A 21,103-nucleotide genomic window follows, 5' to 3' on the forward strand; every position below is an offset into this window, starting at 1 on the left:
GATGGGGAAGAAAAAAAATGTATACATAACTGGGGCTTCCTCCAGCCCCTTTCCGGCCGATCACTCCCTCATCGTCTCCCCGGGCGGCTCCGACCCCCACTGGATGGCCTGGTACGTCTCAGCAGTCGTGCTTAGCTGCGGAGCTGGGAGCACAAATTGTGTTTTCCATCGACATTGCAATCGACCGATAAACAAGTGTTTCTTGATGATGTTGATTGTTAGGCAATCGGCGATGAAGTTGTATAGTGTATGGCCAGCTTTAATCAGCGAAACTGTCGCACAGTGAATGGCTTACTTTAAGAACACTGTGGAATGGCTGTGCTTTGCAAGGACAACAAAAGAAGGGTAGTAATGCTGGGAACACATAATGCAATTTTCCACCCAATCGACGGGTGATCAGACAGGAAGTCGTAGCATGTGTACATGTCCAAACTGCTCCAGATCGATTTATTCCAATGATAACTTTGCAAAATCAATCCCTTTCTCAATCGGAAACAGATTGGACATGTCAGAAATAATTGCCCAATTCTCAGCATAAGAGAGAATGATGTTTCCAATTAATTCCTGTAACGAATATACTGTATATAGAACCCTACATCCCACCTTTTGAAAAAGAGGGACACTGTAAGCCACACCCCTGTCACAGCTCTAATCACGCGCCTGCCACGCCCCTGATCATGCATACCTCAGAGAATTCATCCTGATTCAAAACTTCTTGCTTTTACTCATGGTTAACACTGTACAACACTTTACTGCTTCTAGAATTCGTAAGCAAAAGGCATTTATAATGCAAACAACACCGGTCTTTTGTATCATCATTAGTTTTCTTTGATAACAAAAACAATTAAAAATAAGAAATATATCAATTTAAAAGATGAGAATGATATTAAGAATCAATCAAACAAAAAAATACATAATGCTTACATAAATATTAGTACATACAAAGCAATACAACTGAGCAATGTCCGAAAATCACAGACTAGTGTTGGTTAGCATGTGTCATCCTACTTACCAAACATTGCGAAGCCTCTGTGGAAGCCTGGTGACACCATAGGTACGCGGCTGCCGAGGGCTCCTCTGTAGGACGCGAACGCGTTGTATGTGGACGGGCTCCTCCCGATGCCTTGTGCAGAATGTGCAGCCTTGTACAGTAAAGGGACCGGCGTCTCCCGAAGCCTTGCACAGAAGGGACTGCCTGCCTTCTCCCTGTCCTCCGTACTGGCTGCCTCTATCTTGTCTGCCTCTCCATGCAGGGGGGATCCGGGGCTGAGAGTCACAGGAGGGGGCACATTCACGCTTATAACCTTCCCACATCACAGACAGACTGGAGTTACAATGCGAGCTGCAGGGGGAGGCAGTGCAAATAGTATTAGCCCTTCCTCCCCCAATAAGTGACAGTCCTGCGGTGCCAGGATCATACCCAGACTGAGGGAAGGGGGAGAGGACGGCTTGAAGTCATTAGTTACAGGGGAGGAAGAAAACATCGCATTCCTACATAGGCTGTATCTCTGCCATACAGCGAGCCTCTGGAGAAGGTAGGCATATCTCTTGCGATGTTTAACCAGATTAGATGTTCAAATGTATAAACCATCACATCGGTACAAACATTTTGACTGAAAAATGGATTGAGAAAGACCATCTTTTTATTAACTAAAGGTGGTCACTAATGATACAATTTGCTGAACGATTCTTCATATGAACGATCCATTATCCAAGCATGCTGCCTGCGGTAATGTGCCGCAGCCCTTGCGCCGGATTGGATACTTCTGGCGCACCGCAATGAACCGCAATAAGTGTGCAAGTCTCCATAGACTTTCATTGCTTTTGCGGCCCCTTGCGGTAAAACGCAATGCAGGAATTACCTGGAAATGTAAAAGGGGCCTGTGGCGGCATTCCCACTGATTTTAGCCCCGTACACACGCATGAGGAAAGCCACCAGTGAGGTATGGTTGCACGATCCCTCGATCGACAGTATCCGATACCGTACAGACACATCGCTTCACAAGCCTGCAGGCTAGGGACACATTATGCTGCTATGCAAGGGGGGGGGTGGAGGAACATGGGCGATTGATGTCATCAGGTGACGGGGTTAGTGGAGTGAACAATGCTCTCATCAGTTGGCCAACTCGATCCACCAGGCGGATCTCTGGCCGAAGCATCTCTGGCCGAGGCATTGAGGGCCGCTGTACACACTCTTCATAGCCATCAGAGTTGGTCATTAGCGACCGCTTAGGCTGAGTTTCATCTCTCTTTACTCTCAGGTTTCTGCTTAAATCTGATCGATATGGAGTGATGCAAAAATGATCACTATCGCCCTACAGATTCTCGTTCAGGGAAATACCAATCCTTTCTCCAGTTGAGCTTACATAAAATAGTGTATAGCTGTATACACACACTGTTTACCTGCGTTTGTTTTGTCCACAGTTGAAGCTGCAAGGCCCCAGTGCCGTATAGATGCGTCGTTAGCCAACAGGTAAGCATTGCACCCCTGGGCCTATGAGGGGGGGGGGGGGCAACAGTGCAAAGCAAAAAGGAGCAACCTCTGCAGGTGAGGTAAGGAGGGGAACAATGGACTCATTCGCTGATTGTCTCTTTAAAGCGGACCTCAACTCAGAACTTTCTCTGCTCTAAAAGATAAGCAACAGCCGTTCGGGGCAATAAAAGGGTCCGCACACGGTCTTACTTCAGGAATGATAAAGTGCTGTTATTGTTCCAACACGCACATGCACAAACATCAACCGTCACAGCCGACGATCATTTTGGGGCCACAGAGGTCCCCTTTGTCAAGGCCTAGGCAGATAAAAACCTGAACACCACAAAGTGCAAACACAGAATATAAAACCACTAAATGTACCACACAAAACACAGGATATAAAACAACCGGCTCTTGCCATTCGCTTGGTTGTTCATGTCAATGCACCCACTTGCTTTGCTGTCACATTGACAGCAGAGCTTCTGTATCTGGGTTTGACCTCGTAATTGCTGTGAGCCAATCACAGTACTAGATAGGGAAAGGATGGCTCTGGTATTAAAGGAGCCAGATCCATCTGGTTCAAAAGTGGTTAAAGCGCACCTGAACTCAGAACATCCTCTCTGCTCTAACAGATACACAACAGCCTAATAACCTTTAAACAAAAAAAAATATTTGTTACAGCTGATACAAATCCTAAAATAAATCTGCACTCTTTCTACTTCCTGATTCATGGAAGCCTGTGCTTTCAAATGAGCTTATCTGCCATAGGAAGTCATGTGACACAGGAGAGATCAGATTACAACTTGTGATTAGACACAAATGAGGGGGAATTACACAGGCTAAACTCTCTAAATACATACAGGGTGCATTTCTCTATGCTTTCCTTCTGTCCTGTGCAAGAGTTCAGGTCTATTTTGAGAGCGGTTGACAAGGGAAACCTGTGTATATGCTGTATGTGAATACTGACTACTCAGGCAGGCAAGATAAGACACCCTGGGGCCATGCATGAAGGTAGACCTGGGTGCTGGGAGCCAGCCTGGGCCCTGGGGCAAAGATCCTTTGTGCCCTGCCACCCCTTCCACACACTGACACCTTCTACTTGTGAAGGCTTCAGATATGCAAAGTGCAGTTACACAACCATCACTGTATATAAGCACCCAATACACAGGCTCCATTACTGTCAGCCTTAGCAATGATTAATAGATCCTTAGATGACAGCTCTGAAAGCTAGTGCTGCATGTACATGCTATTTAGCTATTGGTGACAAGCATGTATCATTCTATGGAAGGAGGAGGAGGGACAACAGGCTAAGAAGACGTGAGCCACTTCCTGGAGCGCTGGGAAAAGTGATAACGTTTGTCACTTGTTGCTTAGCGATCCATCATGGCAGATTCCTAAATGATGTCGCCATGGGACAGCTATACGCACACAAGATTCCTGATGAGATGACCCAAACCAATCATCTCGAATGAGGATTATCTAGCGTGAGTGCCTATAGGCAGGAGTGTACCCATTCATCACTATGGAGGCAGGGAGAGGCAGCACCAGCAGATTTCTCATTGCAAGGCAATACAACAGCAATCAGCTGCAAAAATCCAGCTTGGCAGATCAGTAATCCTTAAGGTAGCCACTAAAGTTCCAATTTGTAGCGAAAAATTGAAAAGATCGGAAGTGAAATATTGTAATAAATCGTTCAATACACCATCAACAAACCAATCTTTACTTCCTATCCATCACAACCAACAAGAAAATCCAAATTTGGGTTCCACGAAAATTCATTCGGGCGACATTTTTTTCACTCGTTCATAATCGATTGTGTCCATCAACAGAGATTATTTACAACCAATCCGATCAGAATTTCTGATCGCTCGAACGATTTTTCGCTAGAAATTGGACCGTTAGTGGCCACCTTTACTTACTTCCGTACCAGCAGTCTCTGGCCCCTTAAGGAGCTTAAGGACTCACTGACGAATCGCAGCACAGACCCATTGCTCCCGCCGGTCCCGCCATTCTACCATCGCTGCAGGTCCCTTTCTATGCTGTCTCTATGACGGCAGAGGTGTGTGAGCCAGTCAGGAGCCGTTTTCGTTGGCTCCTGACGCTGTCCATGGATGTAAGCCAATGGGATTGGTTTACAGTGATGACATGGTCAAGAGCCAATGAAATCGCCTCCTGACTTGCTCACACAGCTCTGCCGTCATATAGACAGCAGGGCGAGTGAGTTGCGATGATGGGAGAGAGGCGCAAGCGGCGGTACCATGCGGTGGCGATGTTTGAAATTTACGCCCTCTCAGAGCAGCGCAGCCACAAGCAGTACGTGTATTTCAACCGCACTGGTCCGGAAGCGGTTAAAGCACAGCTGGGCTGTGGGCACAGATGACTGCAATAGGCTTTAAATAGGCATAGGACTGTGCCACAATCTGAGTGCAAAGAGTTAATTTGGGGAACAAACATCTAATGACTGTACGTAGCGTAAAGGTGGCCACGATACAATTCCACATGTGATCGATTAAATTAGATTGGATCGAATTTGAATGGATCGATTAAATCCGACATGTCCGATCAGGACTCGATCGATAGTGCGGTCGATTTTGCAATGATAACTAACCAAAATCGATCACACTATCGATGGAGTCCCAATCGGACATGTCGGATTTAATCGATCCAATCGAATTCGATCCAATCTAATTCGATCGATCGCACGTGGAATTGTATCGTGTAGATGGGGCTTGATCGATCCTTCCACACACTGTACACAGGTTTTATCATGCAATAGTTGTGGCATTGGCACCAGTATATGGCTCTTTGACACACAACATTTATATTGCACTTTGCTTCTGGCGGATTTAAAGGAGTTATCAGGCATATTCAAAGAAAATAAGCGCTACTTACCGGGGGCTTCCTCCAGCCCCAAGCTCCCAGCATGTCCCTCGCCGCAGCTCGCTCCCGATCCCCGGCGATGACGTCAGGCTGACCTCCAGGTCGGCCTGTACTGCACCTGCGCAGTCCGCTCCGGTCCACGTGGCGGTGATTGACAGCGTTGCTCGCGCAGTACCTGGACCTGGAGGTCGGCCTGACGTCATTCCCGGGGACCGGGAGCGAGCTGAGGCGGAGAGCTGCGGCGAGGGACATGCTAAAAGCTTGGGGCTGGAGGAAGCCCCGGGTAGGTAGAGCTTATTTTCTTTGAATATGCCTGATAACTCCTTTAACCACTTGCCGACCGCCCACAGCCCATGGGCGGCGGCAAAGTGGACGCCTAAAGGACCGCAATACGCCTTCAGGCGGCGCATCCTTTAGGCATGCCGGGGGAGCGATCGCGTCATTGATGACGCGCGCTTCCCCCGGCAACTGGCTCCGCCCACCCGCCGTAACATCCCGCCGGCCGTACGGAAGCGCCGGCGGGATGTTAACCCCGCGATCGCCGCATACAAAGTGTATAATACACTTTGTAATGTATACAAAGTGTATTATACAGGCTGCCTCCTGCCCTGGTGGTCCCAGTGTCCGAGGGACCACCAGGGCAGGCTGCAGCCACCCTAGTCTGCACCCAAACACACTGATCTGCCCCCCCCCGCCCACTGATCGCCCACAGCACCCCTCAGACCCCCCCCTGCCCACCCCTCAGACCCCCCCCTGCCCACCCCCCAGACCCCTGTTTGCACCCAATCACCCCCCTAATAACCCATCAATCACTCCCTGTCACTATCTGTCAACGCTATTTTTTTTTTTATATTCCCCCCTGCCCCCTGCCCCCTCCTGATCACCCCCCCACCCCTCAGATTCTCCCCAGACCCCCCCCCAGACCCCCCCCCCCTGTGTACTGTATGCATCTATCTTCCCTGATAACCTGTCAATCACCCGTCAATCACCCATCAATCACCCATCAATCACCCATCAATCACCCCCTGTCACTGCCACCCAACAATCAGCCCCTAACCTGCCCCTTGCGGGCAATCTGATCACCCACCCACACCAATAGATCGCCCGCAGATCCGACATCAGATCACCTCCCAAATCCATTGTTTACATCTATTCTCTCCTCTAAACACCCACTAATTACCCATCAATCACCCATCAATCACCCCCTATCACCACCTGTCACTTTTACCTATCAGATCAGACCCTAATCTGCCCCTTGCGGGCACCCAATCACCCGCCAACACGCTCAGATTGCCCTCTGACCCCCCCTTATCAATTCGCCAGTGCATTAATTACATCTGTTCTTCCCTGTAATAACCCACTGATCACCTGTCAATCACCTGCCAATCACCTATCACCCATCAATCACCCGCTGTCACTGCCACCCATCAATCAGCCCCTAACCTGCCCCTTGCGGGCAATCTGATCTCCCACCCACACCATTAGATCGCCCGCAAACCCGCCGTCAGATTACCTCCCAAATGTATTGTTTACATCTGTTATCTTCTCTAAACACCCACTAATTACCCATCAATCACCCATCAATCACCCCCTATCACCACCTGTCACTGTTACCTATCAGATCAGACCCTAAGCTGCCCCTTGCGGGCACCCAATCACCCGCCCACACGCTCAGATTGCCCTCAGACCCCCCTTCCTTATCAATTCACCAGTGCATTAATTACATCTGTCCTTCCATGTAATAACCCACTGATCACCTGTCAATCACCTGCCAATCACCTATCACCCATCAATCACCCCCTGTCACCCAACAATCAGCCCCTAACCTGCCCCTTGCGGGCAAACTGATCACCCACCCACACCAATAGATCGCCCGCAGATCCGACATCAGATCACCACCCAAGCGCAGTGTTTCCATCTATTCTCTCCTCTAAACACTCACTAATTACCCATCAATCACCCATCAATCACCCCCTATCACCACCTGTCACTGTTACCCATCAGATCAGACCCTAATCTGCCCCTTGCGGGCACCCAATCACCCGCCTACACGCTCAGATTGCCCTCAGACCCCCCCTTATCAATTCGCCAGGGCATTATTTACATCTGTCCTTCCCTGTAATAACCCACTGATCACCTGTCAATCACCTGTCAATCACCCATCAATCACCCCCTGTCACTGCCACCCATCAATCACCCCCTGTCACTGCCACCCATCAATCAGCCCCTAACCTGCCCCTTGCGGGCAAACTGAACACCCACCCACACCAATAGATCGCCCGCAGATCCGACGTCCGATCACCTCCCAAGTGCAGTGTTCACATCTGTTCTCTACCCTAAACACCCACTAATTACCCATCAATCACCCCCTGTCACTGCTACCTATGAGATTAGACCCCTATCTGCCCCTAGGGCACTCAATCACCCGCCCACACCCTCAGAATGCCCTCAGACCCCAGCCCTGATCACCTCGCCAGAGCATTGCTTGCATCTATTCCCCCCTCTAATCACACCTTGAGACACCCATCAATCACCTCCTGTCACCCCCTAGCACACCTACCCATCAGATCAGGCCCTAATTTGCCCCGTGTGGGCTCCTGATCACTCGGCCAAACCCTCAGATCCCCCTCAGACCCCCTTCCGATCACCTCCCCAGTGCATTGATTGCATCTATTTTCCCCTCTAACCACCCCCTGAGACACCCATCAATCACCCCCTGTCACCCCCCTAGCACTCCTATCCATCAGATCAGGCCCAATACAACCTGTCATCTAAAAGGCCACCCTGCTTATGACCGGTTCCACAAAATTCGCCCCCTCATAGACCACCTGTCATCAAAATTTGCAGATGCTTATACCCCTGAACAGTCATTTTGAGACATTTGGTTTCCAGACTACTCACGGTTTTGGGCCCGTAAAATGCCAGGGCGGTATAGGAACCCCACAAGTGACCCCATTTTAGAAAAAAAGACACCCCAAGGTATTCTGTTAGGTGTATGACGAGTTCATAGAAGATTTTATTTTTTGTCAAAAGTTAGCGGAAATTGATTTTTTATTGGTTTTTTTTCACAAAGTGTCATTTTCCGCTAACTTGTGACAAAAAATAAAATCTTCTATGAACTCGCCATACACCTAACGGAATACCTTGGGGTGTCTTCTTTCTAAAATGGGGTCACTTGTGGGGTTCCTATACTGCCCTGGCATTTTAGGGGCCCTAAACCGCGAGGAGTAGTCTAGAAAACAAATGCCTCAAAATGACCCGTGAATAGGACGTTGGGCCCCTTAGCGCACCTAGGCTGCAAAAAAGTGTCACACATGTGGTACCGCCGTACTCAGGAAAAGTAGTATAATGTGTTTTGGGGTGTATTTTTACACATACCCATGCTGGGTGGGAGAAATTTCTATGTAAATGGTCAATTGTGTGTAAAACAAATCAAACAATTGTCATTTACAGAGATATTTCTCCCACTTAGCATGGGTATGTGTAAAAATACACCCCAAAACACATTATACTACTTCTCCTGAGTACGGCGGTACCACATGTGTGGCACTTTTTTACACCCTAAGTACGCTAAGGGGCCCAAAGTCCAATGAGTACCTTTAGGATTTCACAGGTCATTTTGCGACATTTGGTTTCAAGACTACTCCTCACGGTTTAGGGCCCCTAAAATGCCAGGGCAGTATAGTAACCCCACAAATGACCCCATTCTAGAAAGAAGACACCCAAAGGTATTCCGTTAGGAGTATGGTGAGTTCATAGAAGATTTTATTTTTTGTCACAAGTTAGCGGAAAATTGATTTTTATTGTTTTTTTCACAAAGTGTCATTTTCCACTAACTTGTGACAAAAAATAAAATCTTCTATGAACTCACCATACTCCTAACGGAATACCTTGGGGTGTCTTCTTTCTAAAATGGGGTCATTTGTGGGGTTCCTATACTGAACTGGCATTTTAGGGGCCCTAAACCGTGAGGAGTAGTCTGGAAATCAAATTTCGCAAAATGACCTGTGAAATCCTAAAGGTACTCATTGGACTTTGGGTCCTTTAGCGCAGTTAGGGTGCAAAAAAGTGCCACACATGTGGTATTGCCATACTCGGGAGAAGTAGTACAATGTGTTTTGGGGTGTATTTTTACACATACCCATGCTGGGTGGGAGAAATACCTCTGTAAATGACAATCTTTTGATTTTTTTACACACAATTGTCCATTTACAGAGTTATTTCTCCCACCCAGCATGGGTATGTGTAAAAATACACCCCAAAACACATTGTACTACTTCTCCCGAGTACGGCGATACCACATGTGTGGCACTTTTTTGCACCCTAACTGCGCTAAAGGGCCCAAAGTCCAATGAGTACCTTTAGGATTTCACAGGTCATTTTGCGGAATTTGATTTCCAGACTACTCCTCACGGTTTAGGGCCCCTAAAATGCCAGGGCAGTATAGGAACCCCACAAATGACCCCATTTTAGAAAGAAGACACCTCGAGGTATTCCGTTAGGAGTATGGTGAGTTCATAGAAGATTTTATTTTTTGTCACAAGTTAGTGGAAAATGACACTTTGTGAAAAAAACAATAAAAATCAATTTTCCGCTAACTTTTGACAAAAAATAAAATCTTCTATGAACTCACCATACTCCTAACGGAATACCTTGGGGTGTCTTCTTTCTAAAATGGGGTCATTTGTGGGGTTCCTATACTGCCCTGGCATTTTAGGGGCCCTAAACCGTGAGGAGTAGTCTGGAAATCAAATTCCGCAAAATGACTTGTGAAATCCTAAAGGTACTCATTGGACTTTGGGCCCTTTAGCGCAGTTAGGGTGCAAAAAAGTGCCACACATGTGGTATCGCCGTACTCGGGAGAAGTAGTACAATGTGTTTTGGGGTGTATCTTTACACATACCCATGCTGGGTGGGAGAAATAACTCTGTAAATGGACAATTGTGTGTAAAAAAAATGAAAAAATTGTCATTTACAGAGAGATTTCTCCCACCCAGCATGGGTATGTGTAAAAATACACCCCAAAACACATTCTACTACTTCTCTTGAGTACGGCAATACCACATGTGTGGCACTTTTTTGCAGCCTAACTGCGCTAAGGGGCCCAAAGTCCAATGAGCACTTTTAGGCTTTACAGGGGTGCTTACAAATTAGCACCCCCCAAAATGCGAGGACAGTAAACACACCCCACAAATTACCCCATTTTGGAAAGTAGACACTTCAAGGTATTCAGAGAGGGGCATGGTGAGTCCGTGGCAGATTTCATTTTTTTTTGTCGCAAGTTAGAAGAAATGGATTCTTTTTTTTTTTCTTTTTTTTGTCACAAAGTGTCATTTTCCGCTTACTTGTGACAAAAAATAATATCTTCTATGAACTCACTATGCCTCTCAGTGAATACTTTGGGATGTCTTCTTTCCAAAATGGGGTCATTTGGGGGGTATTTATACTATCCTGGAATTCTAGCCCCTCATGAAACATGACAGGGGGTCAGAAAAGTCATAGATGCTTGAAAATGGGAAAATTCACTTTTTGCACCATAGTTTGTAAACGCTATAACTTTTACCCAAACCAATAAATATACACTGAATGGGTTTTTTTTTATCAAAAACATGTTTGTCCACATTTTTCGCGCTGCATGTATACAGAAATTTTACTTTATTTGAAAATTGTCAGCACAGAAAGTTAAAAAAATCATTTTTTTGCCAAAATTCATGTCTTTTTTGATGAATATAATAAAAAGTAAAAATCGCAGGAGCAATCAAATAGCACCAAAAGAAAGCTTTATTAGTGACAAGAAAAGGAGCCAAAATTCATTTAGGTGGTAGGTTGTATGAGCGAGCAATAAACCGTGAAAGCTGCAGTGGTCTGAGTGGAAAAAAAGTGCCTGGTCCTTAAGGGTTAGAAAGACTGTAGTCCTCAAGTGGTTAAAGCGCATGAGCTGCAGCTACTAAGATGTGCTCTATAGGCAGTAGCAGTGTTAGGGTGTCTAGCCCAAGGACTTTTTACTGAATAGGTGTTGGCTTACTGAACAGAGAGAGCAGAGATTCTAATTGCATAGTTATTATAGCCACAGATGCCCTTCAATGCAAGGAAAGCATCCAATCCGATATAGAGTTTGCCATAACTACTTCCCTTAGGATGTAAACATCTTACCATCTTTTACCAGATTTTAACCACTTTCACTTTGAGGGACTCCTTTCTTAACAGATGGCAAAAACATTTTTCCTCTATACGCAGATCATGTCCGTCGTACATCCCTAGGGACAAAAAGCTTATCTGCCAAGCTTTTGTATTGCCCTCTGATGTATTTATACATGTCAATCAGGTCACCTCTAAAGGCTGCCATACACTAGTTGATTGCCACCAGATCGACCAGCAGAAAGATCCCTTTGTGATCGAATCTGATCAAAGAGGGATCTATTGGCTGCCTACACTGCAAACAGATTTTTAATCGATTTCACTATGAAACCGATTCGCAATCTGTGGAGCTGCCGCCGCCCCCCCCCTCCCTGCATACATTACCTGATCCGGCTGGCGCGAGCCCCCGGTCTCCGCTGTCTTCTTCTCCTCTGGGCTCCAGCTTCACTGTACTTTCTGTCTAGGGAAGTTTAAACAGTAGAGGGCGCTCTACTGCTTAAACTTCCTGTCGGGACAAGAAGAAGTGAAACCTGCCGGTGCCCAGCGGAGAAGTGACAGCGGGGACACGCGCCGGCGGAGCAGGTAATGTATTGCCGCTAGCGTCGGTTGTTGGAGATTCGAACTCTGGTATCGACACACTCCCGACCCACTGGCGATCGAGCGAAATCTTACGCGTTGGCAGATCGACGGGAACGATCGAATTTGGTCGGAAATAGAAAGTTCGGTCAGTGTTTGCGCAACGATTTCACAGCAGATTCGATCACAGTGATCGAATCTGCTGTATATCGGCGGGAAATAGTATAAGTGTATAGGCCCCTATAGTCGCCTTTTTTCCAAGCTAAATAAACCCAGTTTGTCCAACCTTTCCTGGTAAGTGAGATCTTCCATCCCTCTGATTAATTTAGTTGCCGTCTTTGTACGGATTCCAGAAAGTCAATGTCCTTTTTATAGTGTGGTGCCCAAAACTGTATCCCATACTCCGGAGTGGCCTCACAAGTGATTTATGCAGAGGGTGTAGTATACTGGCATACTGAGATTTATTTCCTGTTTTATTTGCTTTAGAAAACGATGCTTTGCATTGTATACAATCACTTAACTTGTTATCAACCAGTATTCGCAAGTCCTTCTCCAAGTCTGTTGTTCCCAGCTGTATGCAATTTATTTTATATGGTGCTTTACCTATGGTAGTGGTACGTCCAAGGTGCTTTATCAACAATCAATGTCATCCACCATGTGCCTACCCATATGACCATGTTGTCAAGATCCTGTTACATAGTTACATAGTTATTTTGGTTGAAAAAAGACATACGTCCATCGAGTTCAACACCAGCCTGCTCCCTCACATATCCCTGTTGATCCAGAGGAAGGCGAAAAAACCCTTACAAGGCATGGTCCAATTAGCCCCTAAAGGGAAAAATTCCTTCCTGACTCCAGATGGCAATCAGATAAAATCCCTGGATCAACATCATTAGGCATTACCTAGTAATTGTAGCCATGGATGTCTTTCAACGCAAGGAAAGCATCTAAGCCCTCTTTAAATGCAGGTATAGAGTTTGCCATAACGACTTCCTGTGGCAATGCATTCCACATCTTAATCACTCTTACTGTAAAGAACCCTTTCCTAAATAAATGGCTAAAACGTTTTTCCTCCATGCGCAGATCATGTCCTCTAGTCCTTTGAGAAGGCCTAGGGACAAAAAGCTCATCCGCCAAGCTATTATATTGCCCTCTGATGTATTTATACATGTTAATTAGATCCCCTCTAAGGCGTCTTTTTTCTAGACTAAATAAACCCAGTTTATCTAACCTTTCTTGATAAGTGAGACCTTCCATCCCACGTATCAATTTTGTTGCTCATCTCTGCACCTGCTCTAAAACTGCAATATCTTTTTTGTAATGTGGTGCCCAGAACTGAATTTCATATTCCAGATGTGGCCTTACTAGAGAGTTAAACAGGGGCAATATTATGCTCGCATCTCGAGTTTTTATTTCCCGTTTAATGCATCCCAAAATTTTGTTAGCTTTAGCTGCAGCTGCTTGGCATTGTAATATGCCTCTATCCATCTCTTAGTGTTGATAATTCTGCATAATTTTGTATCATCTGCAAAGATGGCTACATTACTTTGTATTCTGTCTACTAAATCATTAATAAATACATTGAAAAGAATTGGACCAAGTACTGACCCTTGCGGTACCCCACTGCTAACAGCCCTCACATTGGCAATGACAGGCTGGGATGGCCGACAAGGTAGAATGCCAGCTTCCTGGCCAGGAGCTTTTTGTTCCCAAAATCAGATGTCCTCTTAATACAACTTTAAAATTCCTATGCTTTGGCAGTGATTAAATGCCTTTTATGTTACCGTATATACTTGAATACATGTTAACCTCATGTATAAGTCGACCCGATATTCAACCCTCTTAAGCTGGAATTTTTTATTGACTCAAGTATAAGTCTACCCAGTAAAGTTATTGGCTGCACTTGGGGCTCAGGAGGAGTTAATGACTGCACTGCATATAGTGTTGCATCCATTATCCCCTCCTGTCCCTTAAGTGCAGCCAATACCTCCGCCAGGCCCCCAAGTGCAGCCATTATTCACTCCCCTTCCTGCAGCCTGTTTTTTCCCCCCCTGCCCCTTTCCTTGTTAATTGTTGTGGCCAAGACTTTCAGACCTGGGTTTTCTTGGCATTTCCTTTCCTCAAAGTATCACTTACCACCGGGTAAATTGCTGGAAATGGGAATGTCACTATTAGTCACACATTACTCAGTGTGCTAAGTGCTGCCCGTGACTCGTGTCGACCCTTACACATTTATGAAGGGAATAAGACCTACATTTCTAGCCTAATACTTGTATTTCGCGCCGTATAAGACGCTCCGGAATATAAGACGCACCCAGGTTTAGAGGGCAAAATCCAGGGAAAAAAAGATATAAACTAAACCTGGTGCGTCCATATTTCAGGAGCGTCTTGTACATGACCTCCCCCAAATGGTGTCCTCCTGTGTCCTGCTGTCTGCCCCCAGTGTCCTGCTGTCTGCCCCCATGTGTCCTGCTGTCTGCCCCCATGTGCCTGCTGTCTGCCCCATGTGCCTGCTGTCTGCCCCGTGTGCCTGCCCCCATGTGCCTGCTGTCTGCCCCCATGTGTCTGCCCCCATGTGCCTGCTGTCTGCCCCATGTGCCTGCCCCCATGTGCCTGCTGTCTGCCCCCATGTGTCTGCCCCCATGTGCCTGCTGTCTGCCCCCATGTGTCTGCCCCCAGGTTTCTGTCCCCCATGTGTCTGTCTGCCCCCCGTGTTTCTGCCCCCGTGTGTCATCGCCGGGTCCCCCCTGCTTGCCCCCCTCCTCGCCCCCCTCCTCGTGTCCCCCCAGTGTGTTCTCGCCGGGTCCCCCTCTAATTGAGAAGCGGCAGCTGCTTACCTCCTCCATCTTGCCCGCGGCGATTGAAGACATCCGGCTTCTGTGGGCGGCTTCCTCTAGTGCCGGCTTGTAATGACGCGTCATCGATGACGCGTCATTACAAGCCAGCACTAGAGGAAGCCGCCCACAGAAGCCGGATGTCTTCAATCGCCGCGGGCAAGATGGAGGAGGTAAGCAGCTGCCGCTTCTCAATTAGGGGGGCCCGAGCGCACACATTGTGGACACGAGGAGGGGGGCAAGCAAGGAGACGGAGAAGAGGCCACAGCAGGACGCACAGGCAGGGAATCCCCGACGGCGGGTCGTGGTTCATATCGGCGGGCGTTCGTAAGTCGGGGATTCCCTGCCTTTGCCGTATAAGACGCAGGGACTTTTTCTCCCCATTTTTTGGGGAGAAAAAGTGCGTCTTATACGGCGAAAAGTACGGTATACAGTACATACTTTCAATCAACAAGATGATTTTTGTTCCGAATACACAGCCCTTATAGCAACAGAACAAGTTGCTAGCTTATATGCTTTGGACACATCTGTACAGCACTTAGCCCTGAGCTGTCGCCTAAGGGATTGAGTCCCATTCTCTCTGTGGGCCACAAATCTCTCTGTGGGCTCAAGTTTGTTGTGTTTCCCCCGAAAATAAGACATAGGGCTTGATTCACAAAGCGGTGCTAACCTACTTAGCACGTCTAAAGTCTTTAGACGCGTTAACCAGGGTGCTAAGTAGGTTAGCACTGGATTTCTCAATCAGATCGCGCGCTAACTTTGCGCGCGCAAAGTGTTACGCACGCAAAGTTTTTACGCGCATAAAGTTTTGCACGCGTAAAGTTTTATGCGCGAAAAGCTTGTTTAGACGTGCTAAGGGGGTTTTCACAGGCGTGCTAACAGTTAGCACCGCTTTGTGAATCAAGCCCTTAGTCTTATATTAATTGTGGACCTATGGACATGCGGGCCCGGCATGTTTTAATGAATGAATCTTGGTTGTATCCTTGCAGGTGCTCCAGCTTTTACCGAGGACCTTCTAATCTGCCGCTGGATTGGCCGGTCAGATGGGTGGCTTCATTTTTAATGGACTTTAAGCTGCCACTGAGGCCTGGAGGAAGCAAATGAATAGTGTGCTCACCGCCTGAGACAGCAAGTAACCCTCTCCCACCTTAATGTATCGCTGGCCGTAACAGATGAAACTTTATTGGAAGGGATTTTGCCTTCATGAGCGGGAGGATGTTGTATGGGTAATGTCACCTGCCGGGTGGGCATATTCAATGTTTTTCTGGTTCTGGTGATATTTCTCTATGGTTTGATCCTATGGTTATGTATTATATTTAAAAGTTGAAATAAAATGAATAGTTTGTATAAAAATAAGTAGTTATTAAAGCGGATCTGAACTCAGAACTTCCTCTGTGCTCTAAATGAAAGAAGTTTTGAATCAGGATGATACCATTTATTGGCTAGCTTAGAGATAAAGAAAAATGCTTGGTGTCATTTTTATCATAGCATGCTTTTTAGTAGGAGGGCTTTTCAGTCCAAGCTGCTTGGCTACTCTCTCAGATGAATAAAAAGTACACTTTCTGCTAATAAGCCTTTATCGGACTAGGATTCTGCATATACTCTAAAAGATAAGATACAGCATAATAACCTTTAAAGAAAAAACATTTCTCTGTTACAGCTTACAGAACTCCTGTAATAGATCTGCAGTGTGTCTACTTCCTGCTTTCATGGAAGCAGAGAAAGGGTTAACCTCCTGTGTTTACACATTAGTTGTGTCTGCCAAGCAGGACTGATGAATTTCTGTGCCGACTCAGCTGAGAGATCATATTATACTTGTGATTACTTACAGATGAGGGGGAATTAGATAGGCTTTTCTCTCTAAAAGCACACAGGGTTCATTTCTCTCTGTCTTCCTTTTGTCCTGGACAAGAGTTCAGGTCCACTTTAAACCCCAAATAAGGCTGCGGCCTTTAACCTCCATTAGCTGTGTACTTAAAGAGAATCTGTATTGTTAAAATCGCTCAAAAGTAAACATACCAGTGTGTTAGGGGACATCTCCTATTACCCTCTGTCACAATTTCGCCGCTCCTCGCCGCATTAAAAGTAGTTAAAAACAGTTTTAAAAAGTTTGTTTATAAACAAACAAAATGGCCACCAAAACAGGAAGTAGGTTGATGTACAGTATGTCCACACATAGAAAATACATCCATACACAAGCAGGCTGTATACAGCATTCCTTTTGAATCTCAAAAGATCATTTGTGTGTTTTTCCCCCTGTTCTCATGCACTGAAGTTTCAGGCTGCTTGTTTCTTCCTGCAAACAGCTTTGCCCTTGTTTGTAATTCCTCAGTATGTGAAAGCCCAGCCAGCTCAGAGGACGATTTATCCAGCTTGTAAAAGATAAGAGAGAAGAGAGAAGCTGCTCTAATCTAAATAATACACAGGCAGTGTGCAGAGAGGGGCCGGGAAGGGGGAGTTCATAGCAGAACCACAACACTGAAGAACTTGGCAGCCTTCCAGACACAGGCTGACAAGTCTGACAGGGGAAAGATACATTGATTTATTACAGAGACAGTGATAGTATAAAGTGCTGCAGTAAGCCAGGACACATTAGAATAGCTTTTGGAACTTGTAGGATGATAAAAAACAGGATGCAATTTTTGTTACGGAGTCTCTTCAAAGTAAACCTTAGCCCGGGGGATGGGGGGGAGGGGGGGTTTAAAAAATATATACATACCTGGGGCTTTCTCCAGTCTCCTTTAGGCTGATAGCTCCCTTGCCATCCTCCTCCCGGGCCTGGATCATCTGTATTTCAGCCTCGAAAGTCATTTGCTCTGGGGTGTTCTGTGCATGCCGGGCTGCACGCACCCCCTCAAGCTCCCGTCGCTGGGAGCGTTTTGCGCCTCCCGGGGTCAGTAGCAGAGGACTTTCGTGGCCGATATTGCAGACGATCCAGGTGGCAGAGGAAGATGGCATTGGAGGGAACAGCCTGAAGGAGGCTAGAGGAAACCCCAGGTATGTATATTTTTTAAAATCCTCCCATCTCAGGTACACTTTAATGTGTAGATTGAGCATTAGCATAGGTAAGTTTCCTTTGTTCATGGACCGAGTCATGCATTTCCATGGAAATGGAAATGGTCAAACCAGCCAGGATAACACCTGACACAAAATGGCTGCTTTAACCTTGGAGTAGGAGATTGATATGCAGTCAGGAAATCTCGTAATCCATGGTGTGTAACCAAAATGAAGAAACTGACTGACATGGAGAAGAGATCTTGAAGCCTAGAAACCTCTACTGATTCCATCAAGCGTGAGGTAATCTCTGGATAAGCCTTTCAGAGCCTGACCTCTCACAACCCTGTCACAGAGGTGATCATCAATTGCCGGATCAACCTTTACTACACAGCAGATATAGCACAACAATTGCCAATGTATTGTTATTGATAACAGGTAACAATAGATGAAGAACTGTGTGATAACAGGACAATAGCTCAACATGATAATTGCTGATCAATGTCCTTATGGAAATTTTCCCAGCTCAACTATGGCGAGACTAAACATTAAAAGCAGACATAGAGTAAGGCTGGGTACAAACAATACGTTTTTCCGCTCGATCTTCCATCTGATCGTTTTTTTCCGCTCGATTCTGGGCTTGATTTTCTTATCTTCCGCTCGTTTTTCTTATCTTTTTTTTCATTCACTTCTATGAAAAATCGAGCGCAGAATCGATCTGAAGGAATATCAGACATGTCGGGAATTATCTATTGAATCCATCTATCGAGCGGAAAAATGTATCGTGTGTGCCCAGCATAATGCTAGGTACACACCATACAATTTTCTGGCAGATGTGCCTGCCAGATCGATTATTTCCAACATGTCCGATCTGAATCTAGATCGATTTTCCGAATGATTTTCATTCACTTCTATGAAAAGCGATCGAAAAAATGATCAGAAAATCGATCGGAAAATCGAAAAACAAGCAGGTAAATCTGCCAGAAAATTGTATGGCGTGTATCTAGCATAAGGGTCCATTTCCACTATAAACAGATTTGCAGCATTTCCTCGCATGCAAGGGGGCGGGGAAACGCTGCCTATGTATGGACTGCTGTCCGGATCGCACTGCAGTGAGAATCTCGATGGCATGCTGCAGATTTTTACAGACTGCAGCTGAATCCTTAGCGAATCCCTGGGCGGCGTCTTGGCACCACATCAGGGGCCACGACCTAATCAGAATAAGCCGCAGCTCCTAGTGGAACCTGAACCAAGTACAGTTTTTTCAGAATAAACAGGGGCGCCTCTGGCCATTTTGTCACTCCAGGCAAAGAAACCTGTGCCCCCCCCCCCCCCCCCCCCCCTGCCGCCCTCTTCATGAAAATACTCGCAATGCAGCAGCATTTCACCAGAAAATAATCGTAGTACAGCAGTGGTTCAGTGCAATACTACGAGCCGCACAACTACCGCCACTATAACAAACACAGAACACTTATATCGCACTTTTCTCCTGACTGACTCAAAGCACCAGAACTGCAGGCATTAGGACACGCTCTATAGGTAGTAGCAGTGTTAGGGAGACTGGCCCAAGGTCTCCTACTGAATAGGTGCTGGCTTACTGAACAGGCAGAGCAGAGATTTGAACTCTGGTCACCTGTGTCAGAGCCATTAACCATTACACTATCCAGCCACTATACCACTGTGTCCAATTGTAAAAATGTACTGTTTGATTGTACTTTACATTTTTGCCATGGATTGATTGAAATTTTGATTGATGTGGTGGATGATAATAGCCAGATTCGATCATTGCATGTATTGACAGCTATAGGCTAGGGTTACTAATAACAACATTGGGTGATTCAATTGTAAGGGTAAGATTGGGGGGCAAAGTAGAGAGTAACAAGGAACATTTATAATTACTTTTCTCCTGGCAGACTCAAAGTGCTGCTGAATTGTTCAGTAGGCAGTAGCAGTGTTAGGGAGTCTTGCCCAAGGTCTCCTACTGAATAGGTGCTGGCTTACTGAGTAGGAATAAGCAGAGATTTGAACCCAGGTTGCCTGTGCCAGAGGCAGAGCCCTTAACCATTACACTATCCAGAGAGAGGAGGTAAAACACTTTAATTTAGCTTTCCTTTAAGACAAGAAGACAGCCAGCACTAGGGGAAGGGGGGAACAAAGGTGAATGAGGGAGAGAGGAGGAGTGGAGAGAGACTGAGATGGAGCAGAGAGCTTATCTGTATTGCAGTCTCACATCACACAGAGGCTACTTGCCTGTAATGTGACTCCTGTCCCTGCCAGTCTCTCACACAAGTCAGAAAGCAGCCCTCCTGGAGTCTAGGGACTGTCTAAATCTTTTCAACCTGTGTAATACCTTATCTAGCTGTCCACATGCACACACAATTGTCCACAATGGTGAGAAAGCAGACAGAATTTTTTTCTAAGGACACTGTAGGAGGCAAGCCTCTCTTCTGCATCATGCTGTGTACATTTACCAGCTTGCCCTGAAATTGTACTTTTATTTCCCTCAGCCAGCCTAGTGCTTCACGTTGCCTTATACACTGTACCAGCAGCCTGGGGAGAAACCTCTCCCCTTCCCCTCCTGGCCAGTCCGTTCTGGAATGCACACAAAGACACCATCCTCATGGGACAGAGGTCACACAGACACACTCCAGATCCCTAGATAACACTTCTATTAGGGAATGTCATACAAAGTGTTGTAGACAAAAGGTTTGTAGATTCCTTATTTGAGGCTGAGCAGCAGAGGCTTTCATTAGAACTTTTTCTCTCCGTTCCCTTAGTTTTCAGTCTCTAAGGACAGAAAAAATAAACTTTTTTTCCCCTCAAATCGCTCCTAGATAAATCTGCCGCTCTAGGCAATTTGCTTATCAGCTGGTCTCTAGAGGCGCCTCTGAGAATAAACACATGATGTTCCTGAAAATGAGAATTATTATTATTATTTTAAAAGTTGAATATTATTATTATTTAATATTTATATAGCCCCAACATCTTCCGCAGCGCTGTACAGAGTAGAGCTTTGTCATTACATACTTACTTCCCCGTCCCTCTCAGAAGCTCACCATTTTCTTCTAACAATGATCACTTCCAGTTCTGGCAAGATTTTGTCAGAACTGAGATATATCAGTTGCTGTCAGTTATAACTGAAAGGACAACTGATGAGCAAGGTAAGGTCCATGTTTCCTTATGGCTCAAGTGGGCGATATTACAGTTT

At 46.1% G+C, this 21,103-nt stretch overlaps 1 protein-coding gene and 2 long non-coding RNA genes across 3 annotated transcripts in view; 2 read left to right on the top strand and 1 right to left on the bottom strand.

Annotated features, from left to right (window-relative positions):
- Positions 1 to 1,299, bottom strand: part of LPAR2 (lysophosphatidic acid receptor 2) — a 98,166-nt gene extending 96,867 nt beyond the window's left edge. Inside the window, exon 1 of the mRNA XM_068274451.1 lies at positions 1,013 to 1,299. Within this exon, the coding sequence (XP_068130552.1) occupies positions 1,013 to 1,052 (40 nt within the window). The 5' untranslated portion in view covers positions 1,053 to 1,299. The remainder of the gene's footprint in view (positions 1 to 1,012) is intronic.
- Positions 1,167 to 16,196, top strand: LOC137562776 (uncharacterized). The gene is made up of 3 exons (XR_011030185.1): positions 1,167 to 1,535; positions 2,425 to 2,473; positions 15,891 to 16,196. It is a non-coding gene; the product is annotated as an uncharacterized lncRNA (long non-coding RNA).
- Positions 16,197 to 17,847: 1,651 nt separating this feature from the next.
- LOC137562780 (uncharacterized) overlaps positions 17,848 to 21,103 on the top strand; it is a 139,851-nt gene continuing 136,595 nt past the window's right edge. Inside the window, exon 1 of the long non-coding RNA XR_011030186.1 lies at positions 17,848 to 17,898. This is a non-coding gene — a long non-coding RNA (uncharacterized lncRNA). The remainder of the gene's footprint in view (positions 17,899 to 21,103) is intronic.

Source organism: Hyperolius riggenbachi, chromosome 3, assembly GCF_040937935.1.
Source record: "Hyperolius riggenbachi isolate aHypRig1 chromosome 3, aHypRig1.pri, whole genome shotgun sequence".
Lineage (NCBI taxonomy): Eukaryota > Metazoa > Chordata > Amphibia > Anura > Hyperoliidae > Hyperolius > Hyperolius riggenbachi.